Below are 22,578 nucleotides of genomic sequence, written 5' to 3' on the forward strand. Positions count from 1 at the left end.
CAGACAGCCTACCTAGAGACTCCTGCTAGTTACCTGCTGTGCCTGCCAGCCCGTCTGCCCGGATCTCCCGTCAGCCTGCCTGCCGTGCTCTTCTGCTGTACTGGTCAGTCTCTGCCTTCTGACCCGTGGGAGTCACCTGCTCTCATACAAGGTCGGTCCCCAGAGTAGCACCTGGTCCCTCTGCTCGGTCCTTCCCTGGTCACGGAGTCAATTGAGCCGCAGTACGGCCTTGGTCGGTCCGAGTTGATACCTAGTTACGCCCCTCTGGTCTCCCCTTGCACCGCAGCACAGAGGTTCCACCACCCGGATCCGTAACAGTTTGTAATGATACTACATAATATCACTTTTTGTATTGAAGAACTGAAATAAATACATTTTTTGATGATTTTCTAATTTAGTGGGATGCACCTGTATTTAGGGCATAATAGGGCCAGGGAGGGAAAGCAGACGAGGAGGGGGGGGGGTGCCACATCGCAATATTAGGGTGACAATCTCCGCTGGAAGGCAGGGATAATATAGGAAACCACGGTAGGGCAAGGCCCAGTATTTCCCCTCCTCTGTGACCCTAATTTTTCTTTGAAGTCCCTCCTTTTTACTAAAGTTTAAATAAAATGTTGTATATAGTAGGTGGGTATTTTTTTAGTTTATGATTGATGTTAGTTTTGGGACCCTTATTTATCCAGTCTAGTTTACATCAGTCAATACAACATGCTAGTCACTACAACGGCAGTTTGCAATTTTCACTCAGCAACATCCACTGTCAAAATTGTCACTACACTGGTAGATAAATTCCCAAAGGGGTGTAATTTCAAATTTGTGGTGTCAATATGATCACTGTATCCCTAGATGAAGTCACTGAGGTGTAGTGTGTAAAATAGGGGGGGGGGGTTCTGCTGTTCTGGCACCTCAGGAAATCAGCCAATCAAACCAGTCCAGGAAAATCTTAACTCCAAAATGGCGCTTCTTCCCTTCTGAGCTTTGCACTGTGCCTCAAAAGTAGTTTTCGACCAGATATGGGGTATCCGCGTACTCAGGAAAAATTGCACAACAAATTTTGGGGTCCATTTTCTCTTGCTAACCTCATGAAAATGAAAAAATCTGGGGTCAAAACAACATTTTTGTGGGAATAATATATATTTTTTTTATTTTTACAGATCAACGTTGTAAAATTCTGTGAGGCATCTGTGGGTTCAAGGTGCTCACACAGGTCTAGATAAATTCCTTGAGGGGTCTAGTTTCCAAATTGGGGTCACTTGAGGGGGTTTTCCACTGTTTAGGCACATCAGGGGCTCTCCAAACACGACATGACACCCGCAGACCATTCCATCAAAGTCTGCGCTCCAAAACATCACACCTTCCCTTCTGAGCCCTGCTGTGTGCCCAAACAGTAGTTTTCCCTTACATATCGGGTATCTACGTACTCAGGAGAAATTGCACAACAAATTTCGGGGTCCATTTTCTCCTGCTACCCTTGTGAAAATAAAAAATTTAGGGGCTGAAAAATATTTGTGTGTGGGAAAAATTGGATTTTTTTTTTACTTTCTCAGCTCTACGTTATAAACTTCTGTGAAGCACCTGGGGGTTCAAAATGCTCACCACACATCTAGATAAATTCCCTGAGGGGGTCTAGTTTCCAGAATGGTGTCATTGTGGGGAGTTTCCACTGTTTAGGGACATCAGGGGCAATTCAAATGCGACATGGCGTCGGCTAATTATTCCAGTAAATTTTACATTCAAAGAGTTAAATAGAGCTCCTTCCCTTCCGAGCCCTGCCGTGCGCCCAAACAGTGGTTTTTCCCCACATATGGGGTATCGGCATGCAGAAGACAAATTACACAACAAAGTTTGGTGTTTATTTCCTCCTGTTACCCTTGTGAAAGAAAAAAAAAATGGGTCTAACATTTTTGTGAAAAAAAAGTTAAATGTTTATTTTTTCCTTCCACTTTTCATTAATTCCTGTGAAACACCTGAAGGGTTTAACTCCTTCGCCCCCTTTACCCCCGAGGGTGGTTTGCACGTTAATGACCGGGCCAATTTTTACAAATCTGACCACACTTCAACGGATCCCGCTGATTTTGAGATTGTTTTTTTGTGACATATTGTACTTCATGATAGTGGTAAAATTTCTTCGATATTACTTGCGTTTTTGCAATTTTCAAAACTGAAATTTTTATGCCTTTAAATCAGAGAGATATATCTCACAAAATAGTTAACAAATAACATTTCCCACTACTTTACATCAGCACAATTTTGGAACAAAATTTTTTTTATTATTAGGGCGCTATAAGGGTTAAAAGTTGACCAGTGATTTTTCATTTTTCCAACAAAATTTACAAAACCATTTTTTTTTTTTTTTTTTTTTTTTTTAGGGACCACATCACATTTGAAGTGACTTTGAGGGGCCTTTATGGCAGAAAATACCCAAAAGTGACACCATTCTAAAAACAGCACCCCTCAAGGAGCTCAAAACCACATTCAAGAAGTTTATTAACCCTTCAGGTGCTTCACATGAATTTTTGGAATGGGGAAGAAAAAAAATGAACACTTAACTTTTTTCACAAAAATGTTACTTTAGCCACCAATTTTTTTATCTTTGCAGGGGTAACAGGAAAAAATGGACCCCAAAATTTGTTGTCCAATTTTCCCTGAGCACGCAGATACCCCATATGTGGGGAAAAAACACTGTTTGGGCGCACGGCAGGGCTCGGAAGGGAAGGAGCGCCATTTGACTGTTTGAATGTAAAATTTGCTTGAATAATCAGCGGACGCCATGTTGCGCTTGGAGAGCCCCTGATGTGCCTGAACAGTGGAAACCCCCCACAAGTGACACCATTTTGGAAACTAGACCCCTCAGGGAACTTATCTAGATGTGTGGTGAGCACCTTGAACCCCCAGGTGCTTCACAGAAGTTTAATAAAGAGCCGTGAAAATAAAAAAATCTAACTTTCTCCACAAAAATTCTTTTAGCCCCAAATATTTTATTTTCACAAAGGTAAGAGGAGAAAATGGACCCCAAAAACTTTTGTGCAATTTCTCATAAGCACGCCAATACCCCATATGTGGGGAAAATACAGTGTTTGGGCGCACGGCAGAGTTCAGAAGGGAAGGAGCACTGTGTGACTTTTTAACGCAAAATCGGCTGGAATAGAGAGCGGACACCATGTAGCGTTTGGAGAGCCCCTGATGTGCCTAAATAGTGGAAACCCCCCACAAGTGACCTCATTTTGGAAACTACACCCCTCAAGGATTTTATCAAGGGGTATAGTGAACATTTTGAACCCAGAGGTACGACACAGAATTTGATAACATTAGGTCATCATATTGAATAAGTTGTCATTAGTCTTGAGCGCAAGTGCTCGCTACTTGAGTTTGCATCGGGTACTCAGGTATGCACCATGTATTGCGGGTGCTCAAGTGACATGCTCAAGTCCCCGCCCCGCATGTTTCACGTTTGTTAGACACCCAAAAAAAAACATGGAGGGGATCGCTCGTGCATGGCAGGCGATCCCAGCAACGTTTTTTTTTGGCCGCGAAGCATATGGGGCAGAGACTCGAGCATGTCACTCGAACACCCGTGATAGTGCATACCCAAGCACCCGATGCAAACTCAAGTAGCGATCACTTGCGCTCAACACTGGTCGCCATATCGTCATAATTTTCTTTTTCTTTACTTTTGAAAAAATCCTAACCCCAGCCCCAACCCAAACCCCAGCCCCAACCCTAACCCCAAAGTTTATTTTTTTACGCCGTTCCTCGTGTGGTGTAATTGATTAGACGACTTTATTCTTCGGTTCAGTGCAATTACAGCGATACCAGATTAATATCGGGTTTTTATGATTGACAGCTGTCACACAATAAAAGACGCTTTTTTTTGCATCGCCATACTTTGAGAACTAGAATTTTTCCATATTTTGGCCGACAGTCATGAAACGGCTTGATTATTGTGGGACAAGTTGAAGTTTTTTTATTGGTACCATTTTTGGGCATGTGACATATTTTAATCGCTTTATATTCCGATTTTTGGGAGGCAGAAAAAACAAAACCCAGCAATTCCAGAATTGTTTTTTTGGGTTTTTTTTTCAAGCTGTTCCGCATGTGGTAAAATTAATAAGGCAGCTTTATTCTTCGGGTCAGTACGTTTACAGTGGTAGCGCATTTATATAGTTTTTTTATGCTTTGGCGGCTTTACACAAAAACAATTTTCTAGAAAAAAAAATTTTTTTGCTTCGCTTCACTCTGAGAGCTATAACTTTTTTATTTTTCGGATGATGGAGCTGTATGGGGGCTTGTTTTTTGCGGGACCAGATGATGTTTTCAGCGATCCCATTTTTCTTTACATACGTCTTTTTGATCGCGTGTTATTCCATTTTTTGTTTGGCGGTATGATAAAGCATTGTTTTTTGCTTCGTTTTTTATTTATTTTTTTACCGTATTCACTAAAGGGGTTAACTAGTGTGATAGTTTTATAGGTCAGGTCGTTCCGGGAGCGGCGATACCAAATATGTGTACTTTTATTGGTTTATTTATTTATTTTTTCATAATAAATAAATATTATGAGTTCAATATATTTTTATTTTTTGGGGATTATTTTTGCTATAATTATTTTTTTTTCACTTTTATACTATGTCCCACTATGGGACTTTCACTTTTTGCAGCCTAATCGGCTGCATAGCATAGAGAGCAGCAGCTCCCTATGCCATGCAGCCTGTGAGCGCTGCACACAGGGGAGACATTACTTTGGTCATGCACTGAGCATGACCAAAATTAATTTCCAGCTTCCTAGTGACCCGGATGTTGTCATGATGACATCGGGTCGTCATGACAACATCCGGAAGCCGCCGCAGACATCGCTGGAGGCCGGAGAGGAGGCGAGTACTGGCGCTTACCTGCCTCCTTGCCCCCGCAATGCCGCGATAGACTTTGATAGCAGGATTGTGGGGGTTAATGTCCTGGGAGCGGTGCGGGACAGCTCCCTGCACATAGCACCGGGTGTCAGCTGTGACAATCATCTGACACCTGGCGGCGATCATCCGGCACCGCTTGTGTGCGGGTGCGATCACCACACGCATAATAGTACGTAGCTGGTCCATAACTCCCAAGGCGCAGCTACGTACTATTACTAACCTGGTCGGAAAGGGGTTAATAAACTTCTTGAATGTGGTTTTGAGCACTTTGAGGGGTGCAGTTTTTAGAATGGTGTTACTTTTGGGTATTTTCTGTCATATAGCCCCCCCCCCGTCAAAGTCGCTTCAAATGTGATGTGGTCCCTAAAAAATGGTTTTGTGAATTTTATTGGAAAAATGAGAACTCAATAGTTAACTTTTAACCCTTATAATTTTTTTTGTTAGGAAATTTTGCTTCAAAAATTGTGCTGATGTAAAGTAGAAATGTGGGAAATGTTATTTATTAACTATTTTGTGTGACATCATTCTCTGATTAAGGGCATAAAAAATTTAATTTTTTTAAATTGCCAAATTTGCGCCAAATTTAAAAATTTTTTTCACAAATAAATGCAAGTCATAACAAAGAAATTTTACCACTATTATGAAATACAATATGCCCCGAAAAAACAGTCTCAGAATCAGGGGGATCCGTTGAAGCGTTCCAGAGTTATAATCTCAAAGTGACAGTGGTCAGAATTGCAGAATTGTAAAATTTTGTCTAGTCATGAAGGTAAAAATAGGCTTGGGGTGGGAGGGGTTAAAAATTGCAGTAAAACTGCAATGGATTTAACTGGATGGTGGTGAGATCATATAAAACATGAGCACAAGATTAGTGTAACGCACTTTTTTTTTTTAAAAAAAAAAATTCTAAACCAGTACCAACTATAACAAAGTTTTAACTCGGATTATGACCATTCGTTTATTTACCTGCCATCAAAGTCAATCTTAAAAATAAGCCAGAGCTACTAATGCTATTAAAACAATCACGTAACAGGATCACTGACTAAATCTTGTAATAATCCCTCATCATTAACAGATTGCTGCCAGATACATTTACCCTTAAAGAGTAACTAAATGTTTGTAATTAGGAGTACAACATCATACAAAAAATAATAGCAGGCAGATAGATGGGGGCCCGATTCCGGAGACTCAGCTCCCGAATGAGAGCGCACACAGATAGGAGTACAGGTGCAATGGGCTCTCTATTGCATCCATACTCAACCAGAATAAGGAACTCCTGACTTCTGATCTGCCCACCTCTTGGGGAGGGATTTTCAGGAATCAGTAGGGGGTCTCAGGACCCAGACTCCCACTAGTCTGCTTGCAATGAAGAGTAAAACACCACATTTATTTATTTTACTCACTTATATAGCGCCATTAATTCCACAGCGCTTTACAGACATTATCGGCACTGTCCCCATTGGGGCTCACAATCTAAATTCCCTATCAGTATGTCTTTGTAATGTGGGAGGAAACCGGAGGACCCGGAGGAAACCCATGCAAGCAAGGAAGAGAACATACAAACTCCTTGCAGATGTTGTCCTTGGTGGGATTTGAATCCAAGACTCCAGTGCTGAAAAGTAACAGTGCTAACCACTGCGCCACCGTGCTGTCCACACATATAAAAAGAATACTAAATGTTTAGTTACTCTGAAGAGGAATCTTTCATACATATGCACTTAAGAGTTTTGAACAAACAAAGAAATGTTTGTGCTAAAAAACAAAAAGTAGATAGCCAATATGCGTTTTAACATGAAAAACAATATGGGGCCGATCCATTAAGACGGGCATTGCACATTCCAGTTAACCAGCAGCCAACAGACAGTTGTTCCTTTCAATGGCACCATCAGTTTTACCATATAATATACTAAAAAAAGGAACAACAAATGTGCAGAGAATTTGTGTAGAAAAATTTTTTTCAATTACACCAGTTTTTTTTTTTTATATAGTGTTCAGGTTGCGGTGATAGTGACCTGGCAACATGATTCTCCAGGTCAGTATGATTACAGCAATACTACACTTGTTTGTTTTTTTTGTTTGTTTTTTTAATTGGTTAAAAATAATAATTAAATAATTTTGTCTCTCGCCATTTTTTGAGATTTAGAACTTTTTTTTTTTCTTCTGTCCATGGAGTTGAGCGAGGTTTTGCTTTTTCCATCCTAAGCAGACATTTATATTGATACCATTTTGGGGTATATATTGCATTGCATTATTGCATTTTTTATGAAAGCAACCAAAAGTGACAACAAAACAGCAATTTTGGCATTTTGAGTTTTTTCTTTACATCATATAACATATGGGTTTCAATAACCTTATATTTTGATACACTGGATTGTAGTGACATGCCAACATGACATACCAGTGAGTAATGGCAATTATGCGGGTACAGGAGCTGTGCATGCACAATAACCGCTAGGAACTCGGCTTAAGCAATAGCTTCTGCTAAGCGAGCTCCTGCTTTAACAGTTAGGGCCAGTGCCAGAAATGCCCCTGTTTAACCACTTAAAGGGGTTGTCCACTACTTGGACAACCCCTTCTTGATCTAAATGTTTGGCTGTGATAAAATAAAAAAGCTTATACTTACCTCCCGTGCCGGAGCCGTTCCAGCACTCGAGGTCCTGGGGCTCTCGTGCGGTTGTTGTGACATGTGAACCCGGCGCCCAATCAGTGCTGGCATCACTGTTCCCACCTTCGGACATATCGAACACGAAGAGGAAATCTGGGCTGCAGCCGCTCTCTCACTTCCTCTTTATGTTTAATTCGACAGGAGGTGGGGACAGTGACGCCAGCGCTGATTGGGCGACGGTGTCATATGTCAAAACAGCAGCAAGGGAGCCCCGGGGACAACAAGTGCCGACACAGCAAGAACTGCGCCAGCATGGGAGGCGAGTAAAGGCTTTATTTCATCAGGACCGAGCATGGGGTATGGGAAGGGGTTTCCAAGTAATGGAAACCTTCCTTAATGACTGACCTTAATGACCAGACCAAATTTTTGAAATCTGATCAGTGTCACTATATGTGCTAATAACTCTGTAACGCTTCAACGTGTCCCAGTGATTCTGAGACTGTTTATTCGTGACACATTGTACTTTGCTGGTGGTAAATTTAGGTTATGTTATGTTTTGTGTTTCTTTTTAAAAATATTGGAATTTTGGTGAAAATTTTGAAAAATTCGCAATTTTCCAACTTTCCCAAGTCTACTTTACATCCAACATTTATCAAACGTCATTTTATTTTGCTAGGATGCTAGAGGGGTTAAAAGTTAAACAACAATTACTCATTTTTTCACAAAACCTGTTTCTTTAGGGGCCTATATATTGGAAAGGCCCCAAAAGTGACACCAGTTTAAAAACTGCACCCCTCAAATACTTCAAAACGGATGTCAGGAATTTTTTCTTAATTAACCGTTTGTAAGCAACGGTCAGTCTTTTGATATTTATGTAGGATTTTTTTTTTAACTCTTCAGGTGCTACACAAGAATTAAATGGGTATTAAGGGGAGATAAAAAAAAAAATTGTACTGTCCCTGCCCTCAAGCTATAAAGATGAGATGCCCAGTGCAGTTCTATTATCTTTAGAATGTAATCCAGTGTGACAGCAGTTGCTCCTCATTGCTCCCCCCTCACGTTTGAGACACTATATCACCCCACTAGTGTGAAGCTCCTTGCCGAAACAGCCAGTCGAAGAGGGGGCGTGGCCTGGTCCTGGCTTTAAGCAGCAGCCAGCCCCTCTGATAATGTCTCCTTCACTGCAGCACGAGATGAGGGCGCGTGACACAATCGCGGGAAGCCGGTAGTACTCATTGCAGCTGGAGGTCATTGTTTGACCTCTGGTCTTTCAAGTATGGTGGCCTATTAGACCCTGCAAAAAACATAGTCTAACACATGGGTGCTGTGGGGCCAGGAATGAGCATGTGGGCGGGGCTTCCATAAGAGTGGTCACATGTCTCTGACGTTACAGGAAGTCATTCTTCCTGACCCGTGGCCACTCGGAAATACCCCCCTCACTGCTCCTCTGCCGGCCTTACACAGCGCACATGCTCCGGTGACGCCAATTAAGCATCAGAGGCGCTCCTATAAAACTCTGCATTTGCACACTCCTCTCCGCATGCCCCCGGGAAGCAGCATCTAGCGAAACACGTGTCGGGGCTGCACTTTGACACGGAGGGACGCACGACTCCTGGATACAGTATGGGTGAGCAATAATTTACTTTTGGGGACCTGTTAGCACTTGACAGAGGGATATAGGGATGGATTCTTCCACCCTTGTCATAATACTGGGACCCAATTTTGCTACTTTGCACAAGGACCCTTAACTGTACCAGATGCACTTTATTTTCCCTCTGTTGCCTTCGTGTTATTCTTTTCCCCTACCTTACCTCTCTGCTCAGTCCTTTGTTTATCCCGTTATTGTCTCCAAGATTTGTATAAGGTGTCCACAATGTAACATATTAATAAATGGAATTGCATTTTGTGCACTAGCATGGACATTCTTGGTGCTCCTATTTGGGCCATTATGTACTCATTTTTGTGTTTAAATTTGTATATGGAGTAGAAGGCCCTTCCTTAACTATGTTGACGTCCTGGTTGTGTCCTTTTATTTATTATAGAATAGAAAAAGTATAGCTTGCACAGATTGAGATATCGGCTTGTCACTGAGCAGAGATCTAAATCTGCGCATGCGCTGACAGAGGCGCCATTTTCCTGTAGCCCACCGCTGGGAGATCAATGGCTCCTGCCACGCACCACTAGGACACTCCCTCCTTCCAGCCCAGGGCCCGCAGTATTCCCACACTCCTGCGACCCCGCTCTCCCACCACCCCTGGTAACCTACATTCGGACTTTAAGACGCACCCCCATTTTCCTCCCAAATTTGAGAGGAAAAAGGTGCGTCTAACAGATCGAAAAATATAGTAAACAAATTTGGTATCACTGTCATTTTACTAAAGCAGTCTAATCACTTATATTCTATGCTCTATGGAACGCTCGCTCCGTCTGCAACAAACCTTCCTACAGCCATGATCTTTTCATTACTACCAAACTCTCCTTCCTCGGCATCACAAAAACCTGGCTCACCCCCTCTGACACAGCTTCTCCAGCTGCACTTTCCTATGGTGGATTCCATCTTTCCCACACACCCTGCTCCAGCGGCAAGCGTGGCGGAGGAGTTGGTATCCTCCTGTCAGATAACTGCTCCTTCTCCCCAATTCCACTGCTGCCCTCTGTTACTTTCCCCTCTTTCGAGGCATACTGTGTGAGCATCTACTCCCACTCCAACCTCCAACTGGATATCATTTACCACCCCCCAGGGCCAGCCACCACTTCCTTCGACCACTTCACCACCTGGCTGCTTCACTTCCTTTCTGCTGACATCCCCACTATCATCATGGGCGACTTCAACATGCCCATTGACACTTCCCACTCATCTGTTTCTAAGCTTCTATCCCTCACTTCCTCCTTCAGCCTTGCTCAATGGTCTTCTGCAGCCACTCACAAAGATGGCCACACACTTGACCTCATCTTCACCCACCTCTGTTCCCTGTCTAACCTTTCCAACTCACCTCTCGCTCTATCTGACCACAATCTACTTAAATTCTTTTCCTCTCCTCCTCAGGTGCACAATCCCCACTCCACAAACTTGCATACCCTTGCAGAAATCTCAAACACCTCAACCTACACTCACTCTTTGAATTCCTCCTCCCTCTAACAGACATAAGCTGGTTACATGATACAGATGCTGCTGCTTTATATAACAGCACAACAGCTGCAGCCCTCAATTCGGTAGCTCCCCCTCACATATACCAAAGCTCGCACAATCACCAGGCAACCCTAGCACACCAGCCTGACTAAAGAACTGAGGCGGGCCTCCAGGGTTGCTGAGCGGAGATGGAAAAAGTCCCACTCCAACGAGCACTTCCTCGTATTCAAACAGTCCCTCACTACTTTCAAGTCCACACTCACTCCTGCAAAACAAACATACTTCTCATCTCTCATATCCTCCCTGTCACACAACCCTAAACAGCTATTCAACACTTTCAATTCTCTCCTCCGGCCCCCAGCACCTCCTCCCTCTCCTCTCAGCCGAGGACTTTGCCTCATTCTTCAAGCAGAAGATTGATACCATCAGACAAAGCATTTGCCTAAAGTCCCCACAGCCCCTTCTCATATCTATTCAATCCTCCTCCAAAACCAGCTTCTCAGCCATTACGGAAGATCAACTTTCCTCCTTAACTCTCCAAGTCACACCTGTGAAATTGACACTATCCCGTCCCACCTCATCCCTAACCTTACTATAGTCTTCATCCCAACTCTAACCCACTTCTTCAACCTGTCACTAACAACTGGGGTCTCCCCCTCATGCTTCCAACATGCCTCGATCGCACCCATCCTCAAAAAGCCCTCCCTTGACCCATCCTCTCTGACTAGCTATCGCCCCATATCACTCCTACCTTACGCCTCAAAACTACTGGAATAATAACACGTCCATTCTGAACAGTCCTCCCACCTCTCCTCCTGCTTCCTCTTTGACCACTTACAATCTGGCTTCCGACCGCATCACTCCACTGAAACTGCCCTGACTAAAGTCACCAACGACCTACTAACTGCCAAATCCAAGCAACACTACTCTGTCCTCCTCCTCCTCCGAGACCTGTCATCTGCCTTTGACACAGTGGACCATTCCCTCTTACTACAGACTCTCTCATCTCTTGGCATCACAGACTTGGCCGTATCTTGAATCTCCTCATACTTAACAGACAGGACCTTCAGTGTTTCTCTCTCACGCACCACCTCCTCACTTCAGCCCCTATCTGTCGGTGTCCCCCAAGGTTCAGTCCTAGGACCCCTGCTCTTCTCAATATACACCCTCGGCCTGGGACAGCTCAGAGTCTCACGGCTTTCAGTATCATCTCTATGCTGACGACACACAGATTTACCTCTCTGGACCGGATATCACCTCTGTACTAACCAGAATCCCACAATGTCTGTCCGCTATCTCAGCCTTCTTCTCTGCTAGATTTCTAAAACTTAACATGAATAAAACAGAAATCATCATCATCTTTCCCCCATCTCACTCAGCCCCCCATCTGACCTATCCATCAAAATCAATGGCTGTCCACTTTCCCCAGTCCCACCCTGCCTCGGGGTAACCCTGGACTCTAACCTCTCCTTGAAACCACATATCCAAGCTCTTTCCACTTCCTGCTGACTCCAACTCAAAAACATCTCCCGGATCCGCACATTCCTCAACCACGAATCGGCAAAAACACTAGTGCATGCCCACATCATCTCCCGCCTCGACTACTGCAACCTCCTGCTCTGTAGCCTCCTTTCCAACACTCTTGCACCCCTCCAATCTATCCTAAAAACTCTGCTGCCCAACTAATCCACCTGTCCCCCCGCTATTCCCCGACCTCTTCTCTCTGTAAAACGCTTCACTGGCTCCCCATTGGCCAGAGACTCCAGTTCAAAACCCTAACCATGGCATACAAAGCAATCAACAACCTGTCTCCTCCATACATCTGTGACCAGGTCACTCGGTACATACCTACACGCAACCTACGATCCTCACAAGATCTCTTTCTCTACTCCCCTCTCATCTCCTCTTCCCACAATCGCATGCAAGATTTCTCCCGTGCATCTCCTCTACTCTGGAACTCTCTACCCCAAAGCATCAGACTCTCGCCTACCTTGGAAACCTTCAAAAGGAACCTGAAGACCCACCTCTTCCGACAAGCTCTACCACACCTCTGCACGACCAGCTCTACCCTCACCTACTGTATCCTCACCCATCCCTTGTAGATTGTGAGCAGTCACAGGCAGGGTACTCTCTCCTTCTGTACCAGTTTGCTGTTACATTTTTGTTCAAGATTATTGTAATTGTTTTGCTTTGTATACCCCCTTTTTCACATGTAAGGCGCCATGGAATAAATGGCCCTATAATAATAAAAAATAATAATAATTATACCGCATGAGGAATGGCGTAAAACAAAAAAATAAAGGCAATTCTTGACCTGCTGTTGATTTGTTCACTCTGCCTTACAAAGATTGCAGTATGGCTTGGCTCACATTTATCCTGCACTCTGCGCTGAGAGCTTACCCCAGGGTTTCCATGTAAATCTCTAAAATAAGCGATTCAGCCCACACCCTGACAAAAGATTCCCTAATTCCATATAATGAGGCAGAGGGAGGCCAGTGGTCCGGCAGGGTCAGTTTTTTTAGACATACAAAAACGCAGTGTCAACCACAGTTTTGTGCACAAAGTGAAAAAAAAAACATTTTATGCAATTAATTTTGGGAAAAAGTTGCATAAATGTGGACCCGTCATGGGATGTTAACCCCTTCACGACCTTTCACATACCCATACGTCATAGTTGGGAAGGGGTTCCGGACCTTTGACGTATGGATACGTCATGGCGATCATCGTGCCTGAAGGCTGTTCAATTGTGAAAAGAAAATCAGAGCGTTTTCAATGTTTCGGCAAATGAAATTGCCCGAAACATTAAAGTCCAGCTATGATTAGTGCTATAGCAGCACCAATCATAGGTTGGAGTTAGGAGACCACAGCGTCACCAGACCTACCACCGATTGGAGTGATCGGACGATTGCACCAATCAGTTAGCAGGAAAGCAGTTTGCCCTCACAGTAACTGCTCTGCACCACCTCATTCCAGCTTGAAAACGTGCGCAGAGCGGTCACTGTCGATCTGCTGCAGATCTGCTGGGCCTTGTGGTGCCACAGGCGATTTCAGCCTGTGCCACCACTTCTGCTGTTGCTGTTTATTGAAGACCTGAAGAAAAGAAAGAACACCTTCCTGACCTGTTCCTGTCACCTGCTTTTTCTCTAATCCACCTCCATCCCTCTCTCCCTTACCCCTTCCCCGGCGCCCCTTCTGCCGCCGAGTGCTGATGAGTACTTTATGGCTCAATTTTTGCTAGGTTTTTTTTTTTCTTTTACACCACTTCCGTGAGTGCATCTTGTTGCCATTGAGCTGATCAGTGATGCACATTCCTGATCGGCATCCGTTTTTTTTTGTTTGTTTGTTTGTTTTTCATATGGGGATAGTGAAGAAGCCAGAACTTAGTCAATTGTTGATATTTTATACAACATTCCATTTTTCCACATGACTATGACCAGGAAATGCTGTGAGGCCATTCACAAATTTTTGCATTTCAACGATAATGCACAGTTTCCTCCCCGAGAATACCCCAACTTTGACCGACATTTTAATATATGGCCAGTCATTGTTCTCTTCAGCAACAAATTTTCCGAAGTGTACATTCCCCAAAGGGACACCTGAGTAGAGGAGTCCCTAATACACTTCAATGGGAGGCTTAAATTCCTGCAATACCTGCCCAGGAAGAGAGCCAGGTACGGAATAAAACTGTACAAACTGCGCAAGAGTACCTTAGGGTACACCCACAGATTTAGGGTTTATGAAGGGAAGGACACCCAGATTCAACCCTATGTGAAGGGTCACTTTGTGGGTTCTACTCTTTTGGCGCTTCAAGGGCTTTGCAAATGCAACATGGTACCCGCAAACAATTCTATGAAAGTATGAGCTCCAAAACGTCACGCCTTCATTTTGGAGCTCGGCACTGTGCCCAAAAAGTAGTTTTCCACCACATATGAGGAATCATTGTACTCGTGAGTAATTGCACAGCAAATTTTGGGGTCCATTTCCTCCTGTTACTCTTGTGAAAATAAAAAATTTGAGGTTAAAAACATTTTGTGGGAAAAATGTGACTTTCTATTTTCACAGCTCAATGTCCTAAAATTCAGCGAAGCACCTGGGGGTTTAAGGTGCTCACCACACCTCTAGATAAATTTATTGAGGGGGTCTAGTTTCCAAAATAGGGTCACTTGTGGGGGGTTTCCACTGTTTAGGCATATTAGGGGCTCTGCAAACACGACATGACATGGTTATCTATGCCAGCCAATTTTGCGTTCAAAAAGTCAAATGGCGCTCCTTCCATTCCAAGGATTGCCGTGCACCCAAACAGTGGTTTTACCCCACATATTGGGTATCGGAGTACTCAGGAAAATTTGCACAACAAATTGTATGGTCCACTTTCGCTTGGGAAAATGCTAAATTTGCGGCTAAAGGAACAATTTTGTGGGAAAAAGTAAAATGTTAATTATTTTTCCTTCCACATTGCTTTAATTCCTGTGAAGCACCTGAAGGGTTAATAATGTTCATGAATGTGGTTTTGAGCACTTTGAGGGGTGCAGTTTTTAAAATTGTGTCACATTGTTGTTTTTTTCTGTAATATAACCCCCCCCCCCACCCCCAAAGTCACTCCAAGTGTGATGTGGTCCCTAAAAAATAGGTTTTGTGAATTTTGTTGGAAAAATGAGAAATTGCTGATATACTTTTAACCCTTCTAACTCCACCACCCCCGCAAAAAAAAAAGTTTCAAAAATGCTGCGTATGCAAAGTAGACATGTGGTAAGTGTCATTTATTAAAAATTTTGTTTAGCTTAAGGGCATAAAAATTAAAAGTTGGAAAATTGCAAAAAATGTACAATATTTTCACAAACGCAAAAAATATCGACCTAAATTTACCACTAACAAAGTACAATGTGTCACAAAAAGGCAACCTCACAATCAGTGTGATCCATTGAAGTGTTCCACAGTTATTAACTCAAAGTGAAACTGGTCAGAATTGTAAAATTTGGCCTGGTCAGGAAGGACCAAACAGGCTGTGTGATGAAGGGGTTAAAAGGTTAATAGTTCTAGCCATGCAGCAAGGACTTTAATGTAATAGCAAGAATCATTCTGACTTGCCTGTGAGCTTGTGATGAATCAATACTCCAGCATGACATGGCTGTTATCTCTATGACTCGCTTTATTGGGATGGGGGGTGGGGAGCGCTAGTAACAGTATGTTGTAAAATCCAGCAAGCATAAAGTAAGACATTTGCATCTGCTTAATGTTATCCAAGCTCCATTACTACTAGCGACCTGGTACTTTTCAGCAGGGGGCATCATTACTTCAACATCATGAGATACTGTCTGAGCATATATTTCCTACACTGTCTCCCAAGTGGTTCGGGACAGTCATGGTCTGGTGTAATGTCCAGCTCATGGCCCAGTAGGGGACAATTAGGGAAGACACCATTTAGGTAAATTAAACTCTGTATAAATTAGGATTTTAGCCATTAGCTGAATTGTTGGCTTTTGCAGGCTCTCACTAGATATTTTTAAGCTAAACCAGTCAATAGAAGGGTTCGGTTGACAGTAATGTCTATGGGGGCCCAAGACAACTGATTGTCGGGAGAGAAATCAAGCAGGTATACCTGATGTTGCAGTGCCAACTGACTTGATGAGCTGCAGACAGACATGTTTGGCAAAGGATCTCTCAGAGAACACAGGAGCACTCGGCCAAACGATGGGAGAATCGGTCAATATTGCTGATGTAGTCGAACAATCGGTTGCACTCCATCTAATGATTATGGTGGGCTTGTTTTCCTATCCACAGGATTTCCACCTCCCTCGTCATCTGCAGTCAGCCTCAGGATCAAGTCCCTTTGACGCCCCCTATATCATCCACATTGAGCTGTCGTGCACCATCACTGGAGAGCTAAAGCACAGCACAAGTGCACAGAAGAGACCCGCGGCCAGTCCATGTATTGTGGTCCGTGATCTGACAGAGATCCACCGAAGTCTGCATGACCCTAAGTCATGTGCAAGGCTTGTTAAAGGGTCGATACTGACTTTTAGAATTGCTACTACAATAGGTTGAACTAGAGTTCAACACCTCTTCTCTTCTGTACAGGCAATGTGCATATTTAATTTCCCAGAGGAGCATTCCATGGCCCAGAGGTCTCTTTATACCGGCATGTCACTCTCCACATGGACAGAGGTTACCCTTTCGATACTTATCAGAGGACTCTCATCCAGCCAAATTAGACCTCTTACTTTGCACTGATAAGGGGCAAACAAGACAAAACACGTGTCTGCAATAATGATGAGGTTAAACCACACACTCCAAGCAATGTGGCAAAGCTAAAGAGTCAATATTTACCTTTAGTAGACTATTTGCTTATTATGAATAATATAAATTATATTTACACAACAAAAAAAATGTATTATTTGCAGTAAGCATGTTAAAGAGCTGGTTACCTCGACAACTCTCTCAAGGAGCGGCTCCAGCCAATGTTCATTGGATTCACAGTGGCTATCAAGGAAAGTTAGAACTTTAGATTGGGCTGCATCTGCTCCCTTAACACGAGAACGCATAAGACCTGTTATAACAGACAACTGAAATAAGCACAGGGGTGACAAACTGAAATAAAACATCATTCAATTGTTTTACTGACACAAAGTGTTAACATTTCATCACAAGAAGGGAATTTGTCAGTAGAGTCAACCCTCATAAGCTGTCTGTAATGGGCATGTAGGTTATAGAAAGTGGGCGGGTGACAGTACAGCTGAGTTGTACTTTGTCTCATTACAAACACTTCCATCAGTTCTCCTCTCCTAGTGATGTCAGCTGCTCCCACACTGGCTGTGATGATCAAGTGTTAGTAATCACTTTGTGCCTGGAGCAGAGTAGACCTATGTAATAACACACAGTTCTACAATGAGACCAGGAGTATTGTAAACCTTTAGAGGATTGAGAAAAGCACTTAAATGTGAGAAAATACATTTTTTTATTAGATCAACAACATGATTAAGATTAAAAATACGGGATTTTAAAAATAGAGCCACAATGAGGAAAAAGACGACATGGCAGAGATGATAAATACAAGCAATATAGCACAATATGTGATATATGGTGCAAATAATAGATCTTAACATCTTGTTAATATGTAAACATTTTGTTTACATATTAGGAAAAAAGTGTGGAATAAGACATCAGAACAGAAGATATTAAGGTACAATTTTATTTGTCTTTTTATGACCAGCCTGCTCATATAGACGGCTTAGGAGAATTGACACTTCTGAAATATTCCCTTAAACCAGGGTTCCCCAACTCCAGTCCTCAAGGCCCACCAACAGGTCATGTTTTCAGGATTTCCTTAGTATTGCACAGGTGATTGAATTATTGCCTGTGCAGGTGATGCAATTATCACCTGTGTAATACTAAGGAAATCCTGAAAACATGACCTGTTGGTGGGCCTTGAGGACTGGAGTTGGGGAACCCTGCCTTAAACAATTCATCTTCTTTCATTACTTTATAACTCTTCCAGCCTTCTGAACATTTTTTAGTAAGTCAGAGAATCCTTAGAACATTGCACTAAGGCTTTTAAATAATAGTTGACAATCTTATGCCAGGACCTATTTTAGATAAGCTGGGTTGGCCAAGTGTTATTTTCTTTTGTACAGTCTGCCAAGATTTCAACAATTAAAAAAAGGATTATATCCATGCTTGCAAGTATTGCAAGTAGATATGAGGGAGATACAGTCTTTTCTATATTTAGCTAATGTAATTGAGAATTTTAAGTCTAAACTGCCCCCTCCCACCCTCCAAAAGCATTGGACAGTGTCAGATCCATACCTTCACGTCTGTCATTCCTAAGGATTCGCACCTTCTCAATCTTCGCAAGCAAAGCCCCATCTTCAGCTTGTGAAGAAGTCAGAAAAACAGAAATTAAATATTGCACAAAACATAGTTTTAGATTGCAGCATACGAATCTGGAAAATAAAGACAACATTTTTTAAATAAATGTTCATATTTCGCTTTAGATGACAATGGTGTGGTTTGTGAACCAGAGAACTCGGAAAACCACTCTAGAGGAGACAATAGCCTATTGTGTAGCCATTGGTCAAGGTCAGCGCTAATAGATGTCAGAAAAGAAAATTACATGTTCCATCTTTAACATTACCTATACAGCATACATGTCAAAATCTGGCCCTCATGGTGGTTTTATTTGGCCAGCGACACCAAAACCACCACCCCCACATGGGGCCTATTATTCTGTACAGAGCACCATGTGGGGCCCATTATTCTGTATGGAGGACCATGTAGCTCCATTGTTCTGTATGGAGGACTATGTGGGGTCAATTATTCCGTATGGTGGACTATGTGGGGCCCATTATTCTGTACACTGGTTGGCCCACGACTTTGTCCAAGTTTTTCATTTTGGCCCTCTGTGTATTTGAGTTTGACATTCCTGCTATACAGTGAGAAAACAGAACAAATGTCCATCATTCTGCCTATACCAGCATTTCCCAAACCCCGTCATCACGGCCCCCCAACACGTTTTCAGGATTTCCTTAGTATTGCACAGGTGAGAGAATCTGTTATCAGTTTCTTAATAATAATTCCATCACCTGAGCAATAAAAGGAAATTCTAAACACATGACATGTTGGGGGGCTGTGAGGACTGGAGATTGGGAAACACTGCCTATACCATCCATTAAAACTTGTACATTGTATCCCTCCACTCGCTCTTAGCACTCCAGATAATAGGTCTCAGAGTAGTCTGGCACTTACTGCTCTGTATGGATCAATCTCCATTAGTTCCTACTTGCAGGAGTAAACTGTGCTCCTAAATATGCCAACACAGCGTGGATTCCTCCATTCTATTTTTTGAAGGATTGTGGATTGGGAGAATGCATATGCTTATTTTATGTTTCATGATGCTGTAACTTGCAGTTCGATAACCACTGCAGATTTATCCAGGGCTCTACCCAAGGGTTAAAGGTTATCTGGAGCACGCAGATGCCAGCATTTATTGGTTTACAAGGCTTACAAATCATTTGGTTCCTACAGAACAAGCCTACTGGAAAGTTAAGTATTAAACAAAACTCTGGGCATTTAGCATCTTAAGTGACATCAGCTCGCCTGCAGGCAGAAATAAGCCAGTAATGAGGTCAGTGCCCTCTATATTACATACATAGGTTATATGCAGAAATAACCTGGAGTTCATTTAACCCCTTCCCACCACATCAATCTTCATTTTTTGTTTTTTCATTGTTCTTTCCCCTCTTCCCAAGAGCCATAACATTTTTCAGCTAACATGGCTGTTTGGGGGCTTGTTTTTGAGCAACGAATTGTAGTTTTTAATAACACCATTCATTTGACTAAATAATGTACTGAAAAACAAGAAACACATCCAAATTCCCCTTAGCGAACTTGAACCTGCTGTTCTATTGCATTATATAGAGAATGAGGGCTGGGCTTCACAGGAGGTCTAGGATGGCCGTCAATGGGGCCTTCAATAGGTCAAAGGCGGTCATGACAACCCATCGCAACTTGTGACTGCAATTACACCACTTAAATGCTGCTGTCAGTGACTGACAGGGAAATGTAAATGGCTAAACAGCAGTGACAAGAGCACGCTCCGGTCGCTGACGTTACAGGCAGATGCCGGCTGTATCTGCCCACTATGGTGTGGGCTCAGCTACTGAGCCAGTTCTACACATGACCCGAAGTAGGACATACTATTAAATGCAACGTCAGGAAGGGTTTAATGAAGCTGTAGACTTACCACTGTCACTGTAATCATCAACTAGTATAATTTCTTTAACAAGGTGAACAGGACTTTTTTTTAATACACTAAAAAAGAAAACAAAAATAAAAGTCCAGTTAAAATCAAAACATCAGGAAAAAAATAGAAAAACTGGAGGGTAAAAAGCATATTATTCAGCACTAGTTTATGTCATACACCATGTACAAATTCACATTGGCCTTTCAGTCTTCCTGCTTTGTCATAGGTGCAAAAGAAAAATACTACATTTGAAAGTGAACAGATCTATCACACGCCGGACACCAATGATTAATTATACCAAATAATTATTTTCCAGTATGTATGTCAGATTCTGTGATGGAGGCATCTAACTGAAGCTATCTGGAAGAGGTGAGCATGGTCTTAAAGGGGCATTTTTTGAAAAACAGGCAGGGAAATGTTTTACCTCACAAAAGAATCAGCTGTAATGTCTGTATACTTTCTTTTCCTCCCCCCCAGGAGATGTGGTATGATCAGACTATGTTCCTGTACGGTCAGACACAGCCATTACACAGTACACAGCAGGGGCACATTTATAAGATTATCTCAGCACAGGAACATTTTATTTAAACACATCCAATTGTGGAAATTGTTATTATTTCAATATCTATTGATTAAAATCAACTTTAACATTAACTTTGTTGGTGGGAAAACCACTTTAACCCCGAAGCCTGTTTGCACGTTAATAACCAGGCGAAGTTTAACAATTCTGACCAGTGTCACTTTATGAGGTAATACCGTATTTTTCGGACTATAAGACGCCCCAGACCATAAGACGCACCTGGGTTTTAGATGAGGAAAATAGGGAAAAAAAATGTAAACAAAAAATGTGGTCATGATGCCCTGTTAAGGGGGAGAGGGTCGGCTGATGACACTGTTATAGGGGTAATATCCCCTAATTCTGTTCTAATAGCCCCCATTCTGGTATGCAAGGCCCCCCTCATCCTGGTATGCTTGGCACCTCCACCTTCATTACACAAAAAAATAAACACTCCTACTCCCCTTTCTTCTTCTCTCCTCCAGCGCTGTGTCCTCCTCTGCAGCCGGCACAGATCTCCCTGTGTGAGCCGCGCATTACGTAACAGCTGTGTGCGTGGGGAGCAGTGACTGCATGCTCCTTGATAGCGGGCGCACACTGGAGCCGCAGCAGGGCCCCTGCTGCTGGGCGGTTGCTTGTGCCCGCTATTAAAGAGCATGAATATTCACCCCCTCTCCATTCCCATGGGCGTGGAGAAGGGGTGAATATTCATGGCCTTTAGTAGCGGGCACAAGTGACGGCCGAGCGCTGCAGCTACACTGTACGCCCGTGATTAAGGACAATGAATATTCAGTGTAGTGATGAGAGCCTGCTTAATAAGGGTTAAAAGTTGACAAGCGATTTCTCATTTTTCCAACAAAATTTACAAAACATTTTTTTTTTTAGGGACAACAGATTTGAAGTGACTTTGAGAGGTCTTTATGACAGAAAATACCCAAAAGTGACACCATTCTAAAAACTGCATTCCTTAAAGGTGCTCAAAATCACATTCAAAACGTTTATTAACCCTTTAGGTGCTTCACAGTAATTTTTAGAATGTGGAAGAAAACGATGAACATTTTTTTTCACAAAAATGTTACTTTAGACAAAAATTTTTTTTATTTTTTGCAAGGGTAACAGGAAAAAATGGACCCCAAAATTTGTTGTGCAATTTCTCCTCACCATGCAGATACCCCCATACGTGGGGGAAAATCACTGTTTGGGCGCACAGCATGGCTCGGAAGGGAAGGAGCGCCATTTGACTTTTTGAATGTAAAATTTGCTTGAATAATTAGCGGACGCCATGTCGCGTTTGGGGAGCCCCTGATGTGCCTAAACAGTGGAAATTCCCCACAAGTGACACCATTTTGGAAACTAGACCCCTCAATGAATTTATTTAGATGTGTGGTGAGTACCTTGAACCCACAGGTACTTCAAAGTTTTACAACGTGGAAAAATGAAAAATATATGTTATTCCCACAAAAATGTTGTTTTAGCCACAATTTTTTTTATTTTCACGAGGATTGCAGGAGAAAATGGACCCCAAAATTTGTTGTGCAATGTTTCCTACGTATGCAGATACCCCATATGTGGTCGAAAACTACTTTTGATGCACAGTGCAAAGCTCAAAAGGGAAGAAGTGCCATACTGGAGTTCAGATTTTCC

General features: G+C 42.7%; 1 protein-coding gene across 1 annotated transcript in view; it reads right to left on the reverse strand.

Annotated features, from left to right (window-relative positions):
• Positions 1–22,578, reverse strand: part of GALNT2 (polypeptide N-acetylgalactosaminyltransferase 2) — a 184,807-nt gene that overhangs the window by 108,061 nt on the left and 54,168 nt on the right. Inside the window, exons 5-7 of the mRNA XM_073672816.1 lie at positions 20,379–20,446; positions 18,443–18,508; positions 17,065–17,186 (exon numbers count right to left, since the gene is read on the reverse strand). Of these exons, the coding sequence (XP_073528917.1) occupies positions 17,065–17,186; positions 18,443–18,508; positions 20,379–20,446 (256 nt within the window). The remainder of the gene's footprint in view (positions 1–17,064; positions 17,187–18,442; positions 18,509–20,378; positions 20,447–22,578) is intronic.

This window comes from Phyllobates terribilis, unplaced genomic scaffold, assembly GCF_046119375.1.
Source record: "Phyllobates terribilis strain yellow unplaced genomic scaffold, ASM4611937v1 Scaffold_3__8_contigs__length_932513732, whole genome shotgun sequence".
NCBI classification, from domain to species: Eukaryota; Metazoa; Chordata; class Amphibia; order Anura; family Dendrobatidae; genus Phyllobates; species Phyllobates terribilis.